At 49.6% G+C, this 27,024-nt stretch overlaps 1 protein-coding gene across 3 annotated transcripts in view; it reads left to right on the top strand.

Moving 5' to 3' along the window:
- Positions 1 to 512: 512 nt before the first annotated feature.
- The window catches only part of LOC309872475 (uncharacterized protein), a 42,696-nt gene continuing 16,184 nt past the window's right edge, over positions 513 to 27,024 (top strand). Inside the window, exons 1-4 of one of the 3 annotated variants that reach the window (XR_014315879.1) lie at positions 513 to 718; positions 23,954 to 24,077; positions 26,158 to 26,353; positions 26,930 to 27,017. Coding sequence is in view for 2 of the 3 variants with exons in the window: in XM_082746710.1 (XP_082602836.1) it covers positions 21,224 to 21,271; positions 23,954 to 24,077; positions 26,158 to 26,353; positions 26,930 to 26,966 (405 nt within the window). In the remaining variant the exon portion in view is untranslated. Of the gene's footprint in view, positions 719 to 21,198; positions 21,272 to 23,953; positions 24,078 to 26,157; positions 26,354 to 26,929; positions 27,018 to 27,024 lie in introns of those variants that run through there. The other 2 variants (XM_082746710.1, XM_082746711.1) reach the window with 2 other exon arrangements.

The following is a 27,024-nucleotide window of genomic DNA, read 5'->3' on the forward strand; positions in this document are numbered from 1 at the left end:
TGCTCTCAGCAAGTTCTGCCAGGTCTTAGGTGAGCTGTGCACCCTTTGTTTCCTCCACTCCCTTCTGCTCTGTGACCTCCTGATGTTCACCTTTGCCAGAGGTCTGCAAACTATGGCCCTTGGGCCAAATCCTGTGGACTGCCTATTTGTTTAAGTAGAGTTTCGTTGGAATACAGCCACATTCGGTCATCTGTGCAGCTGTCCTACTGCAATGGCACCGAGACCCTAAGTCTCCCAAGATCTAAAATATCTGGCCCTTCTCAGAAAAAATCTGCCAGACCCTGATGTTTGCAAACCACATAAAGCCTCAGTTGGTGTCTGATCCTAGCTGGGGCCCCAAAGTGCCACAGGGCCCGGCCCCTGTGCCCAAAGGCACTTGTGAACTGAATACAGTAGGCATTCGGGACAGGCATCTCCGGGTGCTGGAGGAGGGGCTGCAAGGGCCAAAGGAGACAGAGCGGTCCGCGTTGTCTCCCGAGAGCGGCCATCTTCTAGAGCTAAAGATGGCGGAGGAGGCGGAGACACAACGCTCGCCCTGAAAAGGCCCCATTTTACAGAGATGAAAGCCGACACGCGCAGCGAGAAAGTAATGACTGTCTGATGCAAGCCACAGTTCACGGTATCCAGGTTCGGAGTTTGGCTCTGCAGCCGGACCGCCTGAGCTTGAATCCCGGCTCCACAAGCTTCCGAATCTCTCCGTGCCGCAGCTTCCTCACAGGTAAGACGAGGGTGACAGCCGGGCTTATTTCACACAATGGTGGGGATTCGATGAGTCCATATGTGTAAAGCACTTAGTTCTGGGACCTTAAAGAGAAGAAGTCCAGAAATGGCAGCTGCAGCTTTAACACAACCGTGGGCAAGGCTCATACCCGCGTCTCGGCTCGCTGTGGTGTTTTAGTGTTTCAGGTCGAGCCATAAAGCAAAGCTGGGGCGTCTTAATGCTGAAGGCGTGTTTTGTGGGGACACCACCATTTCCCAACACCGTACTTGTCGTCATGGTGGTCAGCTGTTTGTTTACCGAGGACTGTGCTCCCAGCCTGTGTGGCAGTCTGGGGGCTCAGAGTGCCTGTTGCCTTTTTCCTCTTGCTCCGCTTGGAAAGGAAGCTTTGACTGAATCTCCATCACAGTCTCCAGGGTTACCACTTACTGAGCACTCGCGTGTGCCAGACACCCATGAGTACCGGCATGTGTGACCTCATGGTCGCTGCCCCAGCCCTTGGCGGTTTATCCTACCTCCTCAGCTTTGCAGAGGAAGGAGGCCAGGCTTCGAGAGGCTAAGAAACTTCCCAGAGCTCACACAGCCAGTAAGCGGCAGAGCTGGGATTGTGATTCATCTCCATAACCCCATTCGGCAGCCTCTCCTGGGGCCCATCTGGTGTCATGGGGGATGTGGGGCCAGGCCGAGGCCTGGAGCCTGGGCAGGGGGGAAGGAGTCAGGAGATCTCATCCCAATCTGAGCTTTACCTCTTTCACTTGCCTGACCTCCAACAAGCCCTTCAGCTCTCCTCTTCTTCGCTGGGGTGTGTATCCCACTGGCACACTGAGGCATCCCCTGGAGGGACAAGAGGAAGATGGCCCCATGAGGGGCAGGGAACCAGGAGTTAGGGCTGCTCTCCAGGGCTGAATCCCCCTACCCTTTCTCATCCTGGCTCTGTGTGACCCTGGACCAGGCACTCCCCATTTCAGAGACTCAGTTGGCTCAGTGGCAATGAAAGGGGACAGGCCTACGTATACTCTGGGGACCATGGTTCTCCCTGGCTGCAAGTTAGAAGCCTGGGGGCTCCAGCAGCATCACTGGGTGCTGGGGCCAGGCCTGGGGGATTTTACAGAAACACTGGGTGGGAGGAGCCCACTGTTCTGAGGGCACCAGTGCCAGCCTTTGGGGCATCAAGGAAGAGGGCACAGTGTGTACATGACCGGGGAGGAACACACGCCAGCATTGTCCCTGGAGCTGGGAAGCCCCTCAGAGCCTCCGGCTGCCCCAGCCCCACAGCCTACGGCAGTCTCCACGCCCCCCCCCCCCCCCCACAGGGCCGAGCTACCAGCTGCTAGCAGGGCCTATTGTTCAGCACTGACAAGCGATGGCTGGAGGAGCAAAGGCTCCGGAGGCTGGTGAGGGAAGGGGGAAGGGTGGGGCGCAAGGGAAATGTCTCCCAACAGCGCTGTCGCCCCAGCACAAACACACCCAACCCATGGCTGGCTTTGCTTGTCTTCTCAGGTTGGGATCCTCGCTGGACGTGTGTGTCACTGGTGCTGTGGGTTAAAGTACAGAGTCAGGCTGCCTCTAGGAAAGGAGTTTCAGTCACTTTTCTCCCAGCCAAGAGCCTGAAAACAGGGCCAGGTGGCTGAGGGCTTTTGAAATAGTGTTGTTGGAAGGCAGTGTAATCCGTACGCTTGTCGTGGAGACCGCGTCCTGGGGTCTGGACAGGTTCCAGCTACGGTAATAATCAGCCCGACACTTGTGTGCAGCTTGGTCCCGTCGTTCAGTCACTCTTTGTGATTTTCATGACGATTCTGATGGGGTTGGCAATGGGGGAGGCTGAGCAGACCTGAGGAAACTGAGGTACCCAGAGGCACCCAAGGCTGCCAGGTGCAATGTATGTGTGGAGGGGGAGGGATGCTGTGTCAAACTCTGGACTCCAACCTTTATTACCCTCAGACATTTCAAAGAAACTGGCCAGAAACTTAGTTATGAAAGAATAGTGATCCACAGCAAGGCAGGGAGCTCAAAGTCACCCCTTGTCTTGGAGCAGACTCAGGGGTAATTGAAGTCATTCACAGCTTCCAGACATCCTTTCCTCTGAAAGCCTCCCTCCTCTTTCCCCAAACTCACACATTCCCCAGAGCTGAGGGGGGCAGAAGCAGAGAAGGGGACAGCCAGTGGTCTACCTCAGTTCAGCTTGTCAGACCTGATTGGGACCCCCAGTGCCATCCCAAACATCAACTTAAAACAGAGTGAGCCACTTGCTGAACTGTTCGAGTTTAGAGACAAATCGCAAGCCCAGCACCCCCACCCCGCCACCCCAGATGCTGCCCCAAAGCCTTGCTGGTGCCGAGCTCCTGCTGTCACCTGCCCAAGGACTGGATCTTAGTCTTTCTGTCTCCGTCTCTCTCTCTCTCCTACTCTCTCTCTCTCTCTCTCTCGGTCTCGCTCCCTCCTTCAATCTCTTGACTCTCAGTCTCTTGGTCTCCCTCCTTGCCCCTTCTGTCTCAGCCAGTCTGTCTGCCTCCGTCTGTCTGTCTCCTACATTTGTACTTACAAGCCAGCTTTGCTGCCCCCGAGTCTGTGGATAGCACAGTCTCTTCGCCCTAGGATTTGGGGAACTGGGTAGACCCTTGAGTGATCCTGGTCGGATTGGGAGGAGGAGGGGGAGCTCTGAGTGGGGCTCACCTGCTCATCAAGGGCCTTGGTGCTGCCTTTGAGTCCCCAGCTTCCTACCTGGGGGCCCCTGGCCACCTGGCTGTGGGGCCAATTAGAGTAAGAGATTTTTTTAGCTTTGTTTTCCAGGTTGGCCTGAGCAGCTCTGACTGGACTGAGTGCAGTTGGCCTACAGACAGGGGGAGAGATTCTAAGCAGAGGGGAGGCCTGGCTGAGCTGGTGGGGGGTCAGTGCTGGGTAAGGTGGGCTCTGAGGAGCGGGGTCTACCTGGCAGAGGACAGGAGCCAGTGGTGCTGGCAGGGAATGGACATTGGATGATTCTTGGGTCATTCTGTTCTAAGTGATCTGAAAATAGACTATGTAATGTGGGCAAGAGCCTGCTTGGTACCCCAAGTGAGGGCTGGCTTAGGGGTCAGGCCGAGAGCCCATGTTCAGGGTGATAAGGGGGGGAGACTACCTTCTTTAAAGCAACTTCTTTCTGCTAGACACTGGACTCATTGGTCCCACTCTCACTAATCCGCCTAGGGAAACTGAGGTCCCCAAAAGTTAGGCAAGTTGTCCAAGGTGGTATAGCTGGTAATGAGGGTCTCAGAATAGAGTTCTATGTGTGCCTGTAAAACTCTGTTCTGCAGTGGGGACATAGCCCACTACTGTCCAGACGGTGCAGGCCATCCTGTGGGTGATTGTGGAGATGCTGCCAGGTGAGGCTTGGACATGGTCTGTAGCTGCCTTGGGGGAATGTGGGGCCAGGAGGAGGTTCAAATCCCCAAATCATAGCAGCTTGCCTCCCTGGTCTGCCAACAACCTCTGCTGGGCTCCAAGGAAGAATAGGATGGATAAGAGAGGAACTTCAGAGGCCAGAAGGGGTCCCACCCCATGAGATTGATCCCCGTGGGTCATAACAGACCAGGGGACAGATCCTTCACCAGTCAGAAACAACCTGTGAGCTTGTCTGAGGGCCGGTAGCAGCAGGAAGTCTTTGGGGGCAGCTCAGGCCAGCCAGCCTGCGGGGCTCATTTGTTCTTTCATTCAGCTAGCCTTTATTGGCTCACCCCCAGTGTCCCCAGTGCAATAGATGCTGCCACCAACCCCTAACTGATGGGGCCCGAGTCCTCAGAGTCCTTCTTGAGCCCCTCCTTGCCCCACCTCCACCCCGTATATGCTCTGCCCTCCACATAGTTGCTGCCCAGTGGCTCCGCCTCCTAGCTTGTCTTCCTGCCCCCACCCTCGTCTGGATCCTCTGTCTTCAGCAGAGCCTCAGAATGACCCTTTAGAAATAGAAATCATCATTTTGCTCCCCAAAATGTACACGTGGATCACCTGGGGGCAGGCCTGGAGTGCAGGCTGAGCACCTGTGTTTCTAACAGGCTTCTGGGAGACAGCAGTCCATGAACCACACATGGAGGTGCCAAGTGTGGGGTTGAGGACAGGCATGGGGTTGAGTCACCAAACGGTTGTGGTCGGTCAGTACTCAAGTCTCTTCTTGGGTCAGCTCTGGGTGAAACGTTTTCTGTGAAATATCTCATTTAACCCCACTACAGCACAGTAAGGTAGGTGTCATTACCACTGACTTCCCATTTCAGGGCGGCCTCCTGTTCACCCTTTCGGGATGTGCTTTCTCCCCCCCCCCCCCCCACCGCCTCCCCACGTTGGTGACCTGACTTCCTCACCCTTCATCCCTCATGGGCAAAGCTGGGGCATCCTTCAGAGAGGAGAAGGGGCTATACCTGCTCCCTCTCCGTGGCCCTGTGCTCTTGGGCCAGGGGACCAGTTTCAGGTACCAGGCACCAGGCACTTGTCCAGTCTCCCCCACCCCCATCCTACCCCCACCACCTGTGCTGCTGAGGGATGGCATGGTGGGGTTCCAGTGGCTCCAGCCTGGAGGGAGCAGGCCCAAGGGCCATCACCCTTGGGCAGGTAACTGATTGGGAGAATGATGTATGTGCTGGGCTTGTTTCCAGGTAGGCAATTTCCCTTTCCCAGCCAGGGAAGTTTTATGCACTTCGCCCCAGCCCTCCTCCCCTGAAGGGCTTTGGCTAGGGCGGGGGTGGGGGGATGGCACTGCTGCTGCCACTGAGGGAGGTGGGTGGGCCAACCCTGCCCTGAAGGAGAGAGAAGTGGGTAGCAGAAATATTTTTTAAACTACTTTTAAAGACTTTTTATTAATAAAGTTTACTTTTTTAGAGCATCTTTAACATTTATAGAAAAATTGTAACCAAAGTACAGAGTTCCTAGGGGCTTTGGTGGCTCAGTCAGTTTAGTGGCTGACTCTTGATTTCTGCTCAGGTCTTGAGATGGAGCCTGGCATCTGGGTCCGTGCTGGGCATGGAGCCTGCTTGAGACTCTCTCTCTCTCTCTCTCTCTCCCCCTCTCCCTCTGCCCCTGACCTTCTCAAAAAAAAAAAAAAAAAAAAGTACAGAGTTCCCATATATCCCCTCTCCTTACCCCCCTAAAATTTCCCCCATTTTATAATTTTGTATTAGAGTATTACATTTGTTAAAATTGACGAGCCAATATTAATGCATTACTGTTACCACCTAAAGTCCACAGTTTATATTAGGGCTCACTTCTTGTGTCGTACACTTCTATGGATTTTGACAAAATCCTAATGTAGTGTCCACAATTACAGTGTCATACAGAATACAGAATAGCTTTTCTATTTTTCTGTCATACAGAATAGCTTTTCTACCCTAAAATCTGCCCTCCTTCACCTGTTCCTCCCTTCTTTCCCCACTGGGCCCCTGGCAACCCCTAATCTTTTTTCTGTATCCATAGTTTTGCCTATTCCAGATGCCGTGTAATTGGAACATTATAATATGTAGCCTTCTCAGACGGAATTCTTCTTCTTCTTCTTCTTCTTCTTTTTTTTTTAAGACTGTATTTATTTATTTGGCAGAGAGAGAGAGAAAGAGAGCACAAGCAGTGGGAGTGACAGGCAGAGGGAGAGGGAGAAGCAGGCTCCCCACTAAGCAGGCAACCTGATGTGGGACTTGATCCCAGGACCCTGGGATCATGACCTGAACTGAAGGCAGATTCTTAACCAACTGAGCCACTCAGGCTCCCTGAGAGTATTCTTTGTAAGAAACTGCCAAACTGGTCTTCCCAAGTGGCTGTGCCACCAGCAGTAAAGGAGAGTCACTGTTGCTTCACATTCTCATCAGCATTTGGTGGTGTCAGCATTTTGGGCTTCAGCCATTCTAATAGGTGTGTAGTGATACCCCCTTCATTTGCAGTTTGGTAATGACAAATGATGTTGATGATCTTTTTGTATGCTTATCTGTCATCTGTTATATTTGTTTATTCAGATCTTTTGCCCATTTTTAATTAGGTTGTTTCTTTTCTTATTGTTGAAAAGTTCTTTGTATATTTGAGATACTAGTTCTTTATCAGATATGTGCTTTGCTAAAATTTTCTTCCCTCTGTGACTTCCTTTTGTTCTCTTAGTAGTATCTTTTGCAGAGCAGAAATGCTAAATTTTAATGAAGTCCATCTTTTCTAATTTTTTCTTTCATAGATCACACTTTTGGTGTTTTCTCTAAAAAGTAATCACCAAACCCAATGTCACCTAGATTGTCCCCAGTGTTATCTTATAGAAGTTTCACGTAGTTTTGCATTTTATATTTAAGTCTATAATCTGTTTTGAGTTGATTTTTGCGAAGAATCCAAGGTCTGTGCTTGGATTCGTTTTGTGTGTTGTGAATGCTCAGTTGTTCTAGGATCTTTTGTTGAAAGGACTATCATTTGTCCATTGAATTGCCTTTGCTCTTTTATCAAAGATTAGTTACTATATTGGGGTGGTCTGTTTCCAGGTACTGTGTTCTCTTCCACTCATCTGTGTTTCTTCTTCCCTTTATAGCGCTGTCTTGATCACCGTAGCTTTATTGTAAATCAGGAGGTCGAGTGGTCAGATTCTAAATTTTTTTTTTTTCTCCCTCAATATTCCCAATTCCTTTCCTGACCAGTCCTCCCCTCCAACCTCATTCTTCCTAAGTCTTCCCCTTGCTTGGTGCCCCATGGCTCTATTAACCTTTCTGAAGTTGGACCACCACTCCAAGCTTGGTTTTGCCTCAGGACCTTGGCATTTGCTGTGCCTTTCCTCTCTATCCTTGTATTTTCTTAAACCCTATAAATTAGTATTTTTGTAGACCCTCCCACTCCCAAAAGGTTAAATCTCCGTAATTACATGGGGATCAACCTAATACATTCCGTTGTTTCTCATCTTCCAAGATTCAGCTCTTAATGTCACCTCCTCAGAGTGGCCCATCCCTGACCACCCTACCCCACCCTCCGCCAGGCACATAGCTTTGTTTTATTTTCTTCATAACATTTATCGGCATGTGAGGTCATCACATTCATTTATTTATTTCCTTGTTTGTTACCCATTTATTTCCTTTGGCATATAAACCTCCTAGCAATAGTCTTCAGAGACCTAGATATTTGTACCATTCTGGGAAGGGGGTTGCCTCCTCCCACCCCACTCCAAAACTTGACTGATGTCATATTTCCGACCAGCAATCCTGTTGGGCAGGCAGCCCGATTTATCTGACAGAACAACAGAGAAATATGTCTTCCCCTTAAGTATTAAGGACCAAGTTCAAAATCTCTACAACCATGTAGTTGGACAGTAGCATGGATTGTTCAAGAAAGGTATTCTACTGCAGGCAGAGGGCACTGAATCAGAACCATCTCTGTACCAGCAACACCTGCCTGTTTCCTTGGCTACCACCTCTATCTACCTGTCCTCCACTGAACAACAGAATAGCTTTCCTTACACCCCACCATGTTCCTCCAGATCTATAACTTTTGGTGGTTCCTTATGGCCAGACCCTGCTGTCTCCTGCCCCATGGACTCTTTCTGGAATCCTTTCTCCCTGGGTACCTAACCAGACCCAGCCTGTCCTTTGGAGCTCCGAGTAAGCTCTGTCTCCTCCGAGAGCCTTCCCTGCCTCTCTGACATTGCATGTCTCCTGGCAGTGACCTGTTATCTCGGGAAGCTCACAGGGTTTCTTTGAGATTTGCTGGGGTCTGTTTCAGAGGTCAGGCTCCAGAAGAACAGGGACTGAGTCCAGAGACTGAGTGCCAGCTGGCCATGCTGCCCTGTTGCTGAGGAGTGTGACTTGCTAGAAAGGGAAGGAGGAGAGACTGAGGGGCCTCCCAGCAAGGGGGGACTTTTGTCTCCTCCTTGGTGGAGTCAGACCCCCAAGAACACACCAGCTTAGAAAGGTGGGGCATGGTTCCCCCCACCCTCGCAGAGGGCCTCCGCCCTCCTGCCTTGTGGAGCTGGGTTGACTCAAGTGGCAGGAAAATACGCCCCCCCTTCCAAGCTGCTGCACATCTGTGCCCAGACAAAGCCAGCTATTAATCCTAGCTTTTGTGTGAGTGTTTGGGTGTTGAATTCCACTTGGATCTGCTGGCTTTTGGAAAGGGAGATTGGAGGGGATTTAGTGACAACAAAAGGAACCCACTGAGGGGAATGGGAGGGGGCCAGGGGAGCTAAGAAACCCAAGTGCATTCACTCTGAGCCTGGTGGGGGCTCCTGGGAGCCCAGCTTCAGTGAGAGCCTAGCAAGGCTCCCAAATTCCCAGAGTCTGAGTCACAAAAAGGGGCCACTCCCCAAGAAAAAAACACCAGCTTCCTGGGCCTGCCTTGTACTCCAGATGCTGTCTGGTGCTGAGGCTAGGCCTAGCTTGACCTGGCCTGGGCACTGCCCCTGATACTGCCCCTTTCAGACTGGAGCAGCCCATTGCTAGGGGAGTCCAAGGATGGGAGACAGGAGATCGGGACCAGGCAGAAGGCTGGAGCCCCTGGGACAAAGCCAGATTGGGGAAAACCTCAAAGCCACCCCAGCTGAGTCAACAGAGCAATAAGGCCAGAGGCTCTGAGGCAATACGTTGCCCAGTGGCTTGTGTTGGGTTCTCCCTAGAAATTCTTGGGCACTTGGTCCCATCCAGGAGCTCCACCTCCAGGGAATCTAGTCTACACAAATCCTAACTCTGGCTCCAGCATCCAACACTCAGAACAGCCCAGGACAGAGTCAGAATGTCAGGGACAGGGTCAGAGTGTCTATGTGGAGAGGGGTGGGCTGTGTGTCTTAGAGTGTCAGGCAGTTATGAGGGTGGAGGGGCGGGTAGTGACTCATGGCCCAGACAGGTGTTACTGGATTCTCTTACTCAGCAGGATTCTCTTACTCTCTTACTCTTACTCTGGGCTGGTTACTAGTGGGTCAGGAGAGTGGCCTGTGGGGCCAGTGGAAATCCCCTGACCTGCCCCGCCCCTCCTGCTTTGTTAATTTCACCTTTTTAAAGGAGCTTCCCATCTGCGGGTGCTTGACTCCAAATGTTCACCACCTTTTCAGGTCATACCAGCAAGTGCAAGTAGTTTTAACTCTGGAGGGTGTGAAGACACACCCAGAACTTCCTCCCCTTTTCCCTGCCTTATCTCAGAGGTCTGGTAAAGTCATTCGTTTTTCCATTCAGTAGCTGGTTGAACTTCTGTTCTGATTTAGCTGCTGAGCAGCAAATGCAACATGTAACTCCTGACTGACATTTGTGTGTTCAACCAAGCTTCTGAGTTTATTTAACTATTTGCTTTTTTTAAAAAAAAAGATTTTATTTGTTTACTTGAGAGAGAGAGAGCGAGAGCGAGGGAGAGTGAGAGATAGAGAATCTCAAGCCAACTCCACGATGAGTGAGGAGCCTGTCATAGGGCTCTATCTCACGACCCTGAGGTCATGACCTGAGCCTAATGAAAAGTCGGCTACTTAACCAATGGAGCCACCCAGGTGCCCTTGTTTAACTATTTTCTAATGGTTAGCACACTTACAGATTTTTTTAAAAACAGTTTTTATTTGAGTATAGTTGGCCCACACCGGGACATTATTTCCAGGTGAACAACATAGTGATTCAACATCTGTCAAGCTGTGCTCCCCACAAGTGTAGCTGCCTTCTGTCACCATACAATGCTATTATGATATCATTGACTGTATTCCCTATGCTGTCCCTTTCATTCCCATGACTTATTTATTTCATACCTGGAAGACTACGTCTCCCATTCCCCATCCCCCATTTTGCCCATCCCTCACCTCCCTACTAGAAACCATCAGTGTGTTGTCTGTACTTACAGGTTTTAGATTCCACATATGGTACTTGTCTTTCTCAATCTGACTTATTTCACCTAACATAAAACCCTCCAGGTCTGTCCATGTTGTTGTAAATGGCAAGAGCTTGTGGTTTTTTATGGCTGAATAATATTCCTCTGGAGATATATACATATATATATATATATATATATATATATATACAACATCTTATTTGTATGAGTCTTTTGTTCTATGTTAATTAGCTCTAGAAATATAAAAAATAATCTCCAATAATTCATTTATTCATTCCCTCACTCATTCAGGATAGATGAAGTCAGGCTGGCCTACCAGGTCCTTTATACTAAAAACCCTAGTTGTTTCCCCAACTCTTTCCTGGTCTTCAGGGAAGAGGCTTTCACAGGTCCTCTGTGTGGTGCTATAAAAGCTCTCTCCTCCCAACTGTTTCCGAGGCCCTGTTTGGACAACCCTGCTCTGGATAGGGGTGAAGAATGGGTGGGCCAGTTGCTGCCTCCAGGGACTGTGGCTTCCTCTGTGTCAGGGAGTGAGCATAGCTTCTCTCTCTCCTAGATGGAACCTTTTAGAAGACCAGAGAGTCACTCTGTTCCCACTTTTTTCAGAGGGTGGCTGTGCTATTGTTGAGAAAACTCTTGAGCCTGGGGGACAGGTCCCAGCTGCTGCACTGACTGCTCTAGACTGCAGAGCTGGGTCAACTCCGTGAGAACTTTCTTCTGGGTGGATAGCATGGGCTTGGCAGCACGGAGATGGTCATGGGGGTTTGAGAGGATGAGCAGGGGAGGTTTTTTTGAATCCCTTAGTCCCACGTTGGGTGGTGAACAAGATAAGTTCACAAGCCTTGGGTGGTTCTGAGGCATCCCCAAGTAGACTGTGATGGATGGAGGTACTGTGGAAGAAGGGTCAAGATGGTGACCCCGGCTCTGTGGGCAATTACAGGAAGGAGGGATAGAGCATGTGGGGAAAGGGCTACAGTTAATAGCCCTCACCATGAGCAGCCTCCTAGGTGATAGGTCCAGCCCAGAGTCTAGAAGGCCCTTCTGGAGTCTGTGGGTCAGGGATTTGGCTTCTCTTCCAGTTTCCTTCCCAAGATGGCTAGAAAGGCCTCAGTAAATGAATGTCAGCACTGTCAGAGGCTCCCTGTGTGGCTCTCTCACCTCTTGGGCAGGAAAGAGTCTGCCTTCCCAAATCCGAAATGATCCAAAGTGCCATTTACTGAGTGCTTTGTGCCAGGCAATGTGCTAAACCCTTTACGTGCCATTATCTCAGTAAAGCCTTATTGTCACCAATGAGGTCAGCACTATTATTACTCCCACTTGATAGCAGCAATGCACACTGAGGCTTAGAGAGGTTAAGGATTTCACCCAAGGTCACATAGATAAATAGAGGTAGATCCAGAACTTCAAACCCTGGGTTCTTCTCCATGCTGGTGGGGGTTCCTCAGACCTCTGGATCCTCTTCTTTCCCAGTGCCAACTCCCTAGCCAGTTCTCACAGCTCAACAATGTGGGAAAGGCCTGGAAGGAGAGGAAAAATCCATTTGAGCCTCTCTTTTGGCTTCTTGGTCAAAGATGAGATTCTAGAGGAAGATGAGTAGTCAGGGGATTATCTGGAGATTTCCTGGCTCCAAGACATTGACCCTGCCCCTCCCAGAAGAAAACAGATTAGCAAATTTTGCTCTGGTAAGTAAGTTTTAAAATTAATTTTTTTTTCCTCTTGACAAAAACAAGTATGTCTTTTCTAGGGCAAAGCTAGAAAATACAAAGAAGCAAAAATGAAAATGTAAAATACTCATTTTTGTGTTAGAGGTGATGACTGCTGAAACCTTACATAAATTTTTGTTAAGTGCCTTTGGAAGTAGGGACACATAACACTGTTTCATACTCTATTTTTCTAACAAAGCAAAACTGTTACCATTATTATTTGGAAACTTTTTGCATTCAGTGTATCTAAGCATTGTCCCAAGAAGGGACATAGTTATTCATCTACTATATCATATTCAGTGGCTGTGTGGCATTCTGTTCTGTGGCTACACTGTAATTCATTGAACTAATTTCCTAATGTCAAATATTTAGGAATTTCTGATTTTTTTATTCTTGCTATGATTAACAACTTTAGTTAAAAATCTCAGGACATCCTTATCTAGAATCTTGAAGTGAAGTTGATGAGTCAAAAGATGTGTACCTATTGCCAAGTTCCCTCTGCCCGCTTAAACAGTGCTTGAAACCCGCCCCCCCCCACTCACTCACAAGGCACTGTTGCCATTCCTAGGAATATTCTTCCATTAAAAAAAAAAAGGTTGATAATTTGATACATGAAATGCTATCTCATCATTGTTTTATTTAGCATTTCTTTAATTATTAATTGGGGTCAACAGTTTTTCATGTGCCTATTCGCCATTTTTATTTCTTCTCTGAATTACCCATTCACATCCTGGGTCCATTTTTCTATTGGATCATCTTCTTTTTAACACAGTTGTCTTATTTATGTGAGTAGTTCTTGCCCCTGGTGTATGAGAATCACCTGGAAGTCTTTTTAAAGAAAGGAAGAGAGGGAGGATGGCAGGAAGGAAGGGAGGGAGAGAGAGAGAGAAGGGAAAAGTCCTCATCCTTGAGTAAATATTTGTTGGAGCCTGGCTATCAGTATGTTTTAAAGTGTCCTCGTGCTTCTAATTTGCAGCTATGGTTGAGAACCCTTGTTATAAATTAGATTTCTCCCTGTCTGGCTCCAAAGGTTTTATTGCAGAATCTATTCTCCTTTCTTTGACACCCAGTTTTCTCTTGTGAAAAATGGGCAGCAGAACTGGGAAACAACACAGCACCCCCCCCCCTTAAATTCTATAAATCCCATCAAGGAGGCCAGAGTTTCAGGAGAAAGGGTGAGGCAGATGCTGTGGTCAGGCTCTCTGCCAGGTGGATTGGAAAAAATTAAAAATGCTCACTCAGGCAACAAGGCTTTCCCTGAAGACAGGCTGAGCTCTAAGCCAGGGGTTGGGGTGGGGGCAGGGGGTAGTAAAAGGTTGGGTTTCTGTGGAACATATTTGCTTCTCTGTTGCATCCTCCCCTTCAGATGCACAGCAGTCTTGCCCTCTCTGGGGCCTCAAGTTTTCGAATGAAAGTCTTCTCTGAGGCATTTGATCTCCTTTCAGTTGTCAGCGTGAGAGAGGAGTGCAGGCCCAAGGAATCAGGCCATCCAGGAGGGAACCATTCCCTGGCTCCTACTGCTGCCCCGAGGGTGGGAGAGGTCGCATGGGTAATGGGAGGGCTACCTCCACTACGGTCTGGTCCTCTCAAGGGGCTGAAGACATTGTCAAAGCAAACTTACTTAATTCTGTTAAAACCCACAGGACTGCCGTGGTATGGACTGTGTAGGTCCTACCCGGTGGACAGGATGAGGGTGAAAGGGTCTTTCTGGTGAGGCACTCAGGAAGTTCCCTGGAAAGCCCCAGGCTGGCTTGGTGCCATGCAAGGTGGTGTGGCTGAGGCATTGCAGAGTACCTCCAGAGTGGGTCTTCCAGGTGCTACTGCTCCCAGAGGAAGGGGGAAGCCACATGTGGATCCTAGTCCCCCTTGTGCTGGTAGGCGACCCTGAGCCTCAATGTGTTCATCTGTAAAATGGAGGTTGTAATGCTGATGCTCAGGATCACTGAAAAGACCAGAAAAACAGTATGTAGCACACTGTGGATTCTGAGTATAAGCCAGGGGTGTTCCGTGCACGCCCCTCCATGCCCTTTCCCTACATTCGCTGGTCAAAGCCAAACTGAAGGCTCCGAGTCCAGCTTGAGTCCCCACCCTCCTTTTCATCCTTGGGACGGAGGAGGCAGCCCCCCAGAGTCCCTCCCCCACCCCTGCACTGAGCCTCTCCCACACCAGAAACTGGACCCCTCTGCCTGCACTCAGCCCCCTGCCTAATTCCTCCTCCCCCAAGAATCCCATACTCTCCCATCCATTCCCCATAGCCCTAGTGCTTCCCACCCAGACTGGACTAAAGTTTTTACTGTAAATCTAATTTTTATTGAGCTTACTTTGTGCCAGGCACTGTGCTTCATTTCCCTGACCTTAGGAACTATTCACAGGAACATTTTTATTATCCCATTTTACAGATGAGGAAAGTTAGACTAGTTCTGCATAGCTTGCCTAAAATCACAGGGGATTAGGGAGCAGGATTGAATTCTCACGCCACTGTGCTCTGTGTTCCAAGCCATATACGCTGACCTTCTCCTATTCTCCTATGTGCCTGGCCCCAAGGAGCTTCAACTCCAGTAGGTGTTCCCTTTCTCTCTCCTGTGCTCCCACTCTGTCATGCTCATTTCTTCAGGATTCATCTTACCCTGCCTTGAATTGGTATTTTGGGGGTACCTCTGTCTCCTTGGACCATGAGTTTCCCCCAGGGCAGAAAATATGCTTTTGCTATCTTATGCATCTTTGAGTCTGGTGCAATGCTTAGAACATTGTAGTCTCTTAAATTATGTTTTCTAATTCTAAGGAAGGTCTCATTCTAGAAAGAGGAAAACACAGAAGAAGTGAAATAGAAAATAAATATCGCCTGTGATCCCACCACCCAGAGAAAACCTTTGTTACTACTTTGGTGAATTTCCTTTTAGTCCTTTGTTTCCTTTATAAATAAATAAATAAATAAAATAATCTGCATCTTTAGACAAATAATATGTATTTCAGATAGAACAACATATAATACCATTTAAAAAATATTTTATTTCCAAGTAATCTCTACCAGTATGGGACTCGAACCCACAACCTTGAGATTAAGAGTCACACACTCCACCGACTAAGGCAGCCAGGCGCTCCAATGATACTCTTTTACACTGCTTTTCAACCTTATATTATGAGCTTATATTATATAATTCCCAGATCATTAGGAATGATTTGAAATGGAATGTTTGATGGCTGTAGATTGTTCTTCTATGTGGCAGTGCTCCTCCTATTTAAACCACTCCCACCTTGTTATGGTCCATTTAAGGCTTCTCTGATATCTCCATGAAGAGCACCTGAAGTGGAATCATCGCTGGGACAAAGAGAAAGGCTCTTTGCAAGGCTTTTGACATATCATAGTTGTCTCTGAACAAACCCCTGCTCTCTCAAACCCTCTCTTGCCTCACCTAGCCAGGTGCACGCATTGACCAGCTAGAGGCCCAGTTCTCTAGGGCCTCCTCTTATTCCAAAAGCCCTCTGACCTTTCAAATGCTCAGAAGCAAGTGGGAGGGTCACCTGGAAGATGGGACTGAAGGCCGTGGCCAATCCCTGCTCAAATCTACCCCTCTCTGGTCTGGATTCCATCATCAGAATTATTACTTGGATGAAGGGCAGTGTGGTTCAAAGGTTGCTGGTTGTAAACTGGTTGTAAAATGTCAAATGTCTCCAGTTGGAGACCTTCCCTCTAAATCACAGCTACTAGGTTACCCGTCTCTGTCACTAGGTTAATAGCCAAGATTTGGGTCTCGGGGAATGGGACATCTTAGAGTTATGCATGTTTAAAATTTTATTGAAAACATTTATATAAAAATATTGAAGATGATTCTGGAAAAAAGCTATCTTTTTCATCCTTCCACATTATTCTAGGTTAGTGAAGTAGTCTCTTCTTGTGGAATGGGAATGACCTTTAGTGAGCTTTTAGATCAGTATCTTTAAATGTATTCAGAACTCCTCTTGGGGAGATTTTCATCCCGCCTATGAAGGACCTCCATAAAGCAACGGCCCCGGCCCCCAGCAAAGGCTGGATAGACAGTCACGCCGGGTGTTTCGAGCTCCTCAGAGGCCCGGACAACAAGAATCAGAGTGCTCTTCCAGCTCTGTTGTGAACAATTTGGGGTTTAATCTAGGGAAATGCTATGTGGATCCATTCTTTGAGGAAATTTGGGTCAGTTTCCAAGTCCCTCCTGGTCATCATCCAGGAAAGACGATTTTCATTAAAGAAGCCAGGGCTGCTCTGAGGAACACTTCTCCCGCAGTCATTCAAGCCGCAGAGGTGAATGGCTGCGCCTAACAGTCCGCTAACCGAGAGGGAACAAAGACGGGACCGGCATCCTCCCGCAGACCGAGGGGCACGGCGGGGTCCGTGCCCCGGAGCCGCGCTTCTCAAACTTCCGCCGACGTGCCGGTGTCCTGCGGGCCTGCGGAGCGCGGCTGCCGCGCCGCCGACACTCGGCTGCTGTTGGGGGCTGGGGGGGTGGTTTGTGGTCCGGGCGGGCCCGAGAGCTGGCACGTCCCGCGGTCCGGGGTCTGGCAAGGGCGGGGGACGAGGGCGGCCTGGGAGTGCATGGGGCCAAAGCGGGGTTGGGGAGGCAGGCAGCGTCGCCCCCGGGCGACGAGCGGGAGCGCGCTAGTGGGCGGCAGCTGCGGCTGGGGAAGGGTTGGTGGGGTGGGGCCCATCGAGGCGAGCAGTGGGGGCGGGCAAGCCGGAGCCCAGCGTGCGGGATTCAGGCGAGCGCAGGGGCCAGCGGCTGAGGCTTCCCTGCTGACTGTCCCTCCTGAGCTTTTCGCCGCCTCTGCTGCCTGTGTCTGGAGAGTGGGGCTCGCCCTCTGGCCCACAGGACCAGACCGAGGCATCAAGCACCCTCCAGCCCCAGACCACGGGTCTAGCCACTTGGATCCTATCTCCGGGGTGGTCCCTCACAGCCATGTGGCCTTCTACGGCTCCCTTCATCTCTCTGGCCTCAGTTTCTCCTGTGTAAAGCAACTGGGTTGGAGGAACATGGTCTCTGAGGTCCCCTCCAGCTGTCCAAGGCTCTGATTGCCCACCTGGACCGTGTAAGTGGGTGAAGGTGGGCTCAGGTCCCAAAGAGGGCAGAGGACAGGGGTGAGGCTAGGTGGGGAGCCATGCAGTGGGGGAGGGAAGTAGGATGAGGCAGAAGGCAGGCATCCTGGCCTCCAAAAGGGGAGGTCCCTGTGGGAATCCCCTCACTATCTGGGTGCCTGGTTTAGTCACGTGTTTGCCTGGGGATGAGGGAAGGAACAGGAAGGAACGCGCACACTTGACTGGAAAATCCAGCTGGACAGGAGACAGCTCCTGGCTGTACCTCCTGCTGAGGCTGAAGCCTGGCCTGGTCTTGCCCCAGTGCCACAGGAAGGCCCTAAGGGCCCGAGCCCCCATGAGGGCTGCAGGCAGCTGCTACCAGACTGGGAGCTCCTGGACACAGTATCTAGGAGCCTTTAGCTTTGAGGCTTTGCACCTGCTCCCGAGACTGGGTGGAAATGACATTATTTTCAACTTAAATCCATTTTCCTATAGATTTACTGAATGAGTTTAAAGACACTACTTCTTAACTTATAAGCTTGGCAGCAGTTTCCAACAGATTAATCCAGAGGCCTTCATGTGCTCCCCAGCCCATCCCTACCCCCATATGCAAGAAGGGAATCTTCTACAAAATGTCCAGATGGCTCAGAGAATTATAGAACACAGTCTGGTTGCAAGTGGCAAAAAGGCCCTGGCAAGTAGCTTAACGATACACAAAAATATAGAATGTATAAATATGTGTACTATTTTGTTTGTATATTTGTTTCACAAAATCTAGATAAAGGTTAAATACCAGCAGGAAGGGCAGGAATGTGAGGGGTCTTGAATGCAGTGGGACTTGGCTGGCATCTCCCAAGCTTTGAGACTTGAGGTCTCACTGTAACTTTTGTCCAAACATCTAGAGCAAGGGAATCCTTAGCAAACCACAGAGGACATTTGAGAAAGGTCTGCTGAAGACCCTGCTGTCTTCTGCCAGGCCTCTCCTGCAGAACTGTAAATAGGTACCTGGTCAGCAAAAGTGGGACAGCAGCCTGAGGAGGAGGGTTGAGGTGGGATGCAAGCCAGCTGAGGAGGCTTGTGCATCTCTCTCTCCCCATGGAAGGCACTCCTCAGAAGACCCTGTGACTTGTGCGCAGAAGAGAGAGTGAGAGGAGATCTTAACCTTGATGCCAGGGCCCCACCTCATAAGCCATCTCTTCCAGGCTGGGGTCTCTGGAAGGAGGCAAAGTGATGGGACCGGGATGAGGAGCCCTGCTTGGTGGCCCCCAAGAACTGTCCTAGAGGCCCCCTGCAACCAAGCTGGACGGCCTTCCAGTGTCCATTACTCCGTGCCCAATCTTCCCCTCGTCACGCCTGCCCCGAGTGACCTCTTGCCCCTCAGAATTCCTCTGACTTTCTTTTTGGCTCTCAGCCCTCCCAGCAGGAGGTCTTGAAAGCCCAGGGTGACGTCTGGCAAGTTACCCAACCTTAGTGTCACCACCTGTGGAATGGAAATCATCATCGGAGATACTTCAGCAGGGTGGTGGGGATGCTCCCAAGAGATCAGAGCTGGAGCAGTGGTGCCTGCACTGTAAACTCCAGGATTCAATCCAGTCTTCTCGGTGCTTTGGGCAAGTTACTTGAGCTTTCTGGGCCTCAGTTTTATGGTCTGTAAGGTGAGGAATTCCCAAGGAGCAGTTCCCAGGACTGCTGGGAGAATAAGTGAGCAAATGCACGGAGGGCACTTTGAGCTGAGCCTGGCCCTTACCGCGGGCTAGGTGGGTGCCCACTGCCAGAGAGCTGTGTGCATGGTAGCCCTTGCAGGGAAGGAGCCCCAGCACCCCAATCCCACTTCTCACTTCAGGCCTCCGCTCCCCATTAGCTTACGCTCCTGGGTGGGAGGGACACAAGGCAGGAGTTTGATGCAGCTTCGTTGATTCACCATCCAACAAGCTGCCAGATGCCCTCTCTGTGTTTTCTTACTTTTATTCCCCCGTCTTTAGTGGGAGTAGAGGTTGGAACCGTGTCACAGAGTCTGCTGGGAAACTGATGAAAGCTCTGGACCGTCTCCCCATAAATGCACTCAGAGGCAAGTGTTCACAGTATGTTGCACAGGGTTTCTGGGGATTCCCGGACCCCTTGAGGGCCAGGGTGAGAAGCCCCTCTTTATTTATTTATTTTTTAAAAGATTTTATTTATTTAGTAAATAAATAGCAGGGAGAGCAGAAGAAGGAGAGGGAGAACCAGGTTCTCTGCCAAGTAGAGAGGCTGATGCGGGGCTCAATCCCAGGACCTTGGGATCATGACCTGAGCTGAAAGCAGACATTTAACTGACTGAGCCACCCAGGCATCCTCAGTAGCCCCTCTTTAGATGAAATACCTGCATGTGTTATTTGTTGGTTTCACTCCAACAAAACAAAAGCTGCCCCTTTTCCTTTACTCATCAGTGGGTGGCTGCTTGGCTTCTACACTGGCTCCCACAGCCCCCCATTTCTTCTCCACAGGCCCCCTGGCCCACTGAGTACATACTCCAGGCCACGACCCTTGGCTTGGAGTTAACAATAGCACCTACTCAACGTTTGAGGGTGAAGAAGAAAAAAAAGGAGGAGAAGACGACAACGCCAAAAAAAAAAAAAAAAAAAGGCATCATCCTCTAAGCCCAATGCCATAATTCATCGGCATTTATTCGCTGAGTGGGACTAAATGATATTTATGACCAACAGGCCCTGGGCTCACCCTGAGTTGAGTGATTCAGGAGTTACCCAAACTCTGGCAGCAGGGAGGAAAGACATGGGGCTGGGGAGATCAGACAGCTTGCAGGGGAGATTTTATTCACAATTGGTGTGATTTTTTTGATCCACTTAATGTTAAGTGTAGTTTCAGAATTTTCATATGAGTTTCTGGGAAGACAATAACCTCAGTATCTGTTCGCTTGAGGTCAGTTGCGGGCTTGGAATTGGGCTGTATGCTGTGGGGCCCAATTCATTCATTCATTCGAGATTTATTAGGTACCTTCCTTACACACAAGGAGCTGTTCTAGGCACTGGAGATAGAGCAGTGCACAAGGCGGCAAAGCTCCCTATCCTAATGAAGTTTACAGTCTTGGCAGGAGAGACAGATAACCAAATAAACAGTAACTATATGTCGGATGGTAATTACTGAGTAGATGGTAAGTGCTGAGAAGAAAAACATGGCCCCTAGTGGCTAGACAAGGTCATGGGACACTATTTTAGCTAGTACTCAGGAAAGCTTCTTTGGGCTGAGGCCTAAAGGAAAAGACCTGGAGCCATGCGGAGGTCTGGGGAGGTCCCCAGGAGGAAGGAAGGCCATCTACCAGGTGGCCAGTCCTGGTTGGGTTGGACAGCCCAGCATGACTGAGGACCCAAGGGCCAGTTCCCACAGCTGGGGGTTTCTGGATAGCCAGGTGGCTGGATGATCCGCCCCCACCTTTGCTAGAACCTTCCTGGGGCACATAGGTCCTTCCTGGCTATGTGCTCAGTCCTCTCTGCCATGCTGAGAGCACATTTCTTCTAGAGCCTTACCCTTCCCTATTGTACCTACACTTCGCAGAGCCCAAAGATTTCTGCTGAAAGTTGGATGGAGTAAGATGCTGACCTTAGGGAAGGCTATATTGTTTGCTACAGACTGAATGTTTGTGGTTTGTGACCTCTCAAAACTCCTGTGTTGAAATTCTAAGCCACAGTGTGATGGTATTCAGAGGTGGGATCTTTGGGAGATGATTAGGCCTTTGGGATGAGATTAGTGCTTCCCTGTGACACCCCAGAGAGCTCCCTCACCCCTTTTGCCATGTGAGGATGAGGTAAAAGACAGCTGTCTATGAAATAGGACACGGGCTCTCACCAGAACCTAGCCAAGCGGTTGTCTTGTCCTTGGACTTTTCAGCCTTCAGAACTGTGAGAAATAATTCCTGATGTTACAAACCACCCTATCTATGGTACAGTTGTTTAAACAGGCTGAAGGGACTCAGACGCTGTTAGAGGATGTATGGGGGAGAGAGAAATGAACAAGCTGCGTGACACCAGGAGGAAGCAGGTACATCCAGAATGTGGGACATTCTGCAACACAGCTGGCCTGGCCTCTTAAAAATGACAGCAGTGTAATAAAAAATAAGGATGGGAGAACTGTTCTAGATTTAAAGGAATAGATAGTCAAAAGGGATGCATCCACATTGAGCAGACCCTGGTTGGAACAGGGAAGCTATGACAGACATTTTAGGGATGCTTTGGGGAATTGAAATAGACTGGTTTTCAAATATTATTGTTTATTTTGTAGGTGTAATAATAGTATTGCAGTTCGATGAGAATATCTCTGTATTTTGATGATGGTGGTGTGGGGGGAGGGACATGGGATGACAGCCCATGTCCTAGTCGGCTGAAGCCGGTATTAGATAAATACCAGTTGTCACCGGTGGGCTCTACCCAGATTTGCTACCCTTGAATGCATCCTTTCAATAGGTGTTTGGTGACACAGGGCCCATGAGGTCCTGCCTGCCTCACAGATGTTAGGTTCTAGCCACAAAACCAAAAAAAAAAAAAAAAAATTAAAAAAAAGAAAGAAAAAATCTGGGGTGGAAAGAAGAGTCCAGATTTCACTGCAAATGAAGCTTTGCAGAGCTGCTGAGTAAGGGTTTTTTTTTCCCAAACATCTGAAACAGCATACAGACTGTAAATTAAGAGGGAGTTACAAGATAGTAGCTGCAGGGAAACAACGCCTCCCTGTTCTCTGGATCTGAGCTGTGGCTGCACTGTGGGCACAGGCCACCAGGGAAGGTGACGCGCCAGGCTCAGGAACAGGGGTTGGAGTCCAGGATGGCCTGCCACAGGTAGGAGGTGGCTTCAGAGAGAGTTCTGGGCTCTCTTTGAGCCAGGGAGGGCTATTTTCTTCTGACAAGAGGTGGAACACTGTTCTATGTCGTTCTCTTGAGCCAATAAATTAGTGACTCCCACCCAGATCAAAGTTCAGGCTCCCAAGGCAACTCAGCAAAAATAAGTGAAATAAATTGTAAGCTCCTCAGATGGATGTTTCCCTGAGCAGAGCCTGAAGTGGGGGGGGGGGGGGCGGGGCGGGGCAGGGAGTTGGATAGGCCTTGGGCCTCACTTCTCCTACAGAGAAAAAAATACTGATTTCAGTAAAATGTCTGCATTCCATGGAGGCTTGAGTTCCTAACGGAAGGCGAGCCCCTGGGGTAGCTTGCTCTGGCGGCAGTCCTGCTGGATTTGGGGTCCTGCGGCCACGATGGGAACCTGGGCCCAGAACCACACAGTCAGAAGCAGTGCTCCCCACCAGGCAGGCCTGCACCACCGCAGCTCCGGAATGGAAGCCTGCTTTGGAGAACAGAAGAAAAGGGGTTGAGTAAGTGGGAAAGCCAAGGCCCGAGAGGCAGTTTTCGTCTTGGAACATGCCTTCAGGCATCCTCATTGTGTCCCTGGAAGGTAATGACAATCAGCGTATCCGCTTTCAGGGCTATCCAGCTTTGTCTGAGGACCCAATGGCATGGTCATGTGAGCCCCTCTGAGTCATGTCAGGTCTTGCTCGAGACTGAGGCATCTTTACTGATTTCCCATTTCCCAGATAACCATCTGCTCAGGGAACCCTCTGGGAAATGGTCAGGATCATTCTAGGTTTGGGAGTCTCCTAGAGAGCCATGTACTTCTCAGCCAGGGGCTGCTGGGGGTGTGTGTAGGCTGCAGAGTTGTGCCCCAGGAGTGGCCCAGATCCCTGTGTGTTCAGCCCCTACTTGCTGCTCACCCAAGGCAGGGATTGATGCAAAACCAAACCCAAACAAATAGCTTTTGGCAAAATGGAGCCCCAGTGGTTTGGGGTGGTGTTTGGGGGTTGCTTCAGAGCTTGAAGGGTTGAGTCAGTGATCAATAGAATAGGGTATGTTTTGGAAAAAATTCAGATGGGCCTTGAGGTGGGGTTTAGAATATTTGCAGATAAAGGTGAAACACAGATTCTGGAAGGATCCCCATCCATTTCACTGGGAGGCTTATGCATAAACTGGTTTAGGAAGCAAACCAGGTGAGAGTTCGCCTACGTGTCTGGCACTGTGCCAGGGGCCAGGGGGACAAATCTGGGCCAGACACTGATCCTGCCCTCAAGGACCTCACAGCCTAGAGGAGAAAGAAGAGCAAATCGGTCATCATAAAGCAAGGTGACGGGTGCTGTAGGGGCCCTCATCATGCCAAGAGGCTGATACCCTGCGGGGGAAGCGTTCAGCCTTTGGGATCAGACAGACTTGGGTTCTAGACTTCCTCTTCCTGGCTGAGTGACCTTGGGAGCGTGACATCCTGTTCCTAGTCTTGGTTTCCTCACCAGTAAACTGGAGCTAGGTAAAGGTCAGGTGCCTCTTAGGGGTTGTGGGAGGATTCGGGGAGAGAATGTGTGCGAAGCCCCAGTGTCTGGCACTCAGGAATGCTTGTTATGAGTGCACACTGGGTTTATTACGAGTGTTACATTATCAGAGCGGCTTGCTGAGCACTCTGGGAGAGCAGAGAGCGGCTGTGTGGGGTGAGGTGGGACCCGGGGTGGGAGACGTCCAGAAAGGCTCCCAGAGGGAGGGGTGTGCTGGGCAGCTGGTGAGGAAGGGCATTCCCTGAAGAGGTGCTAGCCAGGATCAGTCTCCAGGAGCCCGGGCAGGGGCAGAGAGGATGAAGATCTCAGGACCTCACACATATTGTGCCAAGTGATTGGAAATGTTCTTCTCCTTGATAGGCCAGGCCCAAAGGACCAGCTACAACATTGGCTAACCGACACGGAAGGCTGTGGATTCAGGCTGACTTACCCATCAGGACACAACTGCAGGAGGATGTGGGAACCCTGGGTGTCTGCTCTACCAGTAGGTGCTGGCAGCTGTCTTGTGAGATTCGGAGCTCATTTGAGGTCCCTGCGAGTGTTCACAGGTGGGCCTGGCCACCCCTTCAAAGGGAAGATGCAGGAGAGTCAGGAAAACCGGGTTCAGGTTGTGCCTCTCTGGTTATGGATGCATAAGGCTGTGCAAGTCTGTTTTCTGTGTAGACTTCCCATCACTGCAGCTTGCAGAAGGGAATAGCCTTGGCTTTTTCAGATTTGGAATCTGCTGCATGCCTGTCCCTCATCAAAGAGTCCCATAGAGTTAGTAGCCTGTGCCTCCCACTTCCCTGCCCTGGTCACTGCAGGGCCGGCACTGCAGGGCTCCCTGGGGGTGGTTTCCAGGCACCCAACTGGCTCATCTTCCAGCCCTGGAATTCTGTGATTCTCCTTCCTACCTTAGTTTTCAATTCTGTAGACGCCGAAGTACCAGAGACTTAGAAAAGGGATTTATTTGGCATCTTCCAGCTGATTAGTGGAGATCTGTATTTAGAGGGCACAACTCCCAGCCTAATCCAGGGTCTCTTCTACCTCCCCAAGCTGCTCCTTACCACCACCAACGATTTATCTTAGCATGAGTTCCTTCCAGGGCCCAGGAAACCGGTGTTGCCCTGTATAGATTCCTTCCCCTCTGACAAGAAAACACCAGAGAGCCAACAGATCCAGCTCTGAGATGATTCTGGAATTCATTTCTCTAGGTATGACTTGAGCTCAGTGAAATTGTGTATGAAATGTGAAGTGAAAAATGAGGCCCAGCTTTGCAGTGGTCCTACAGTATCCTCCCCTTTTTGCCACGTGCGCACTGTTCACATGGCTGCCTAGAATACGGGAACTTCCCTGTCTCTTTTGTAACCAGATAGGGTGCTGCAACGAAGTTCTGGCCATGAAGTAATAATTAGAAATATTTTGTATACCTTATGGAAAGTGTTTTTTTTTTTTTTTTTTAAAGATTTTATTTATTTGACAGAGATCACAAGTAGGCAGAGAGGCAGGCAGAGAGAGAGAGAGAGAGAGGAGGAAGCAGGCTCCCCGCTAAGCAGAGAGCCCGATGTGGGACTCGGTCCCAGGACCCTGAGATCATGACCTGAGCCGAAGGCAGCGGCTTAACCCACTGAGCCACCCAGGTGCCCGGAAAGTGGTTTTTTAAAAAAAATATTTTATTTTCTTGATAGAGACACAGTAAGAGAGGGAACACAAGCAGGGGGTATGGGAGAGGGAGAAAGCAGTCTTCCTGCTGAGCAGGAAGCCCAATGTGGGGCTCAATCCCAGGATCCTGGGATCACGACCTGAGCTGAAGGCAGATGCCCAATGACTGAGCCACCCAGGCGTCCCATGGAAAGTGCTGGAGAATGTTCTTCTTTGCTATTCCTTCACTGATGGCTGGAACAGAGGGACAGTGGCTGATCTGTCAGCAGCCACCTTGGACCATGAAGCAGACACCGTATGTGGGTTGTGGGTCATGGTAGAACAACAGGGTAGTCAAGAGCTTCAGTCACTGATGATCTTCTGAAGCCCCCTCGCCAGCCCTAGACTGTGAGAGAAATGAACTTCTATGGTTTAAGCCACCATTACCACAGTTCAGCAACTCTGGCCATCAGCTCTAAGACAGCATTATTTTGTACATCACTAACAAGAAAACCACTGCCAGTGAAATGGGATGCCTCTCTGATTGTAGGGCACATTCCAATCTCAGAAGTTCAGATGTGACAGAAGTATGAGTCTTATTACATGGAATGCAGTATTTTGGGTTTTTGTTACTCACAGCCAAACCTAATCCTAACTGATTCAAGAAACATGAGGGAACAAAAAGTGGCAAGTTCTAAATAAAGAACATGATTATCACGTAGAGGGAGGAACAAGTTTCTATATAAAAGAATGACTCATAAAAATAGTAGTGACACATGACTCAATTTAGGGACATTTCTCCTTTACTTCCCAGTCTGGCTTGGAATAAATGGAGACTTAGGTATGGCTACTTGGATTTGGCTGTGAGTTGAGCTACCTTTAAGGTGTCAAGGACACAAAACTGATTGCTAAAGCAGTTTCCACTGTGTGTGATTGGCTTTTAGGGTCTCTGCCTCTTCAAAGCCTTCACCCTGACTCTGCAGTGTCCACCTGGTTGACTTTGAGAAAGGACCAGTGGCCAGCAGCTGTGTGCTGCCAACGGGCTTGGTTAGCCGAGAGGCTCCTCCCTCAGCAGCCACTGCTACTGCTTTTTGGTGCAGCCGGAGCCCTGGTTTGGGGCGAACACTTCCTGTCCTCAAGGTGAGTCCTGACTTTAACCTGTGATAATCCAGTACTGATGTGCCTGTTGTGATTAAAACATCAAAGGCCAATAGGACAAACAAAAGGGCAATCTTGCTTATCTGAATGTCGCTCTTAGATGAAATATCCATTCTGTGTATCATTAAAGCAGGGTCATGTTCATGAGGAAGACCCACTTGACTTCGTCTAAGTAATACTGCAATCACTTGTTACTTTATGGGATCCTTTCTCCCGGGATTGCTTCTTGAATCTACTGGGACTCCGGAGGCCATCACAGGTTTTGCTGACTCTACATTCTGACTACCATTTATTGATGCTTTCCTCACGTGACAAGTGTTTTACATTTATTATTTAGTACATCAACCCTACAGAAAGGCAGGTTCATTCCCATTTTCAAATTAAGGCTCTGAGAAGTTGATTAACTTTCTCACAGTAACGCAACTAATAAATGGGCTCTGGACTTATGTTGGTAAAGGCCACCATTATAGTGCAGTTGTACTGAGAAGCAGCACTTTCAGCTTCACTTACTGAAATGTGTAAAATTCCGCTAAGGAATACTTTTATCCTTCCATTCAGAAGGGTCACTGGACAAGAGGACTTGGGACTATTCTGAAAGAGACTCTTCTCTGAAATGACAATGACGATGACAACAAAAACGTTAGGTAAGTGGC

This window comes from Mustela nivalis (genome assembly GCF_964662115.1).
Source record: "Mustela nivalis genome assembly, chromosome: 8".
Taxonomy (NCBI): domain Eukaryota; kingdom Metazoa; phylum Chordata; class Mammalia; order Carnivora; family Mustelidae; genus Mustela; species Mustela nivalis.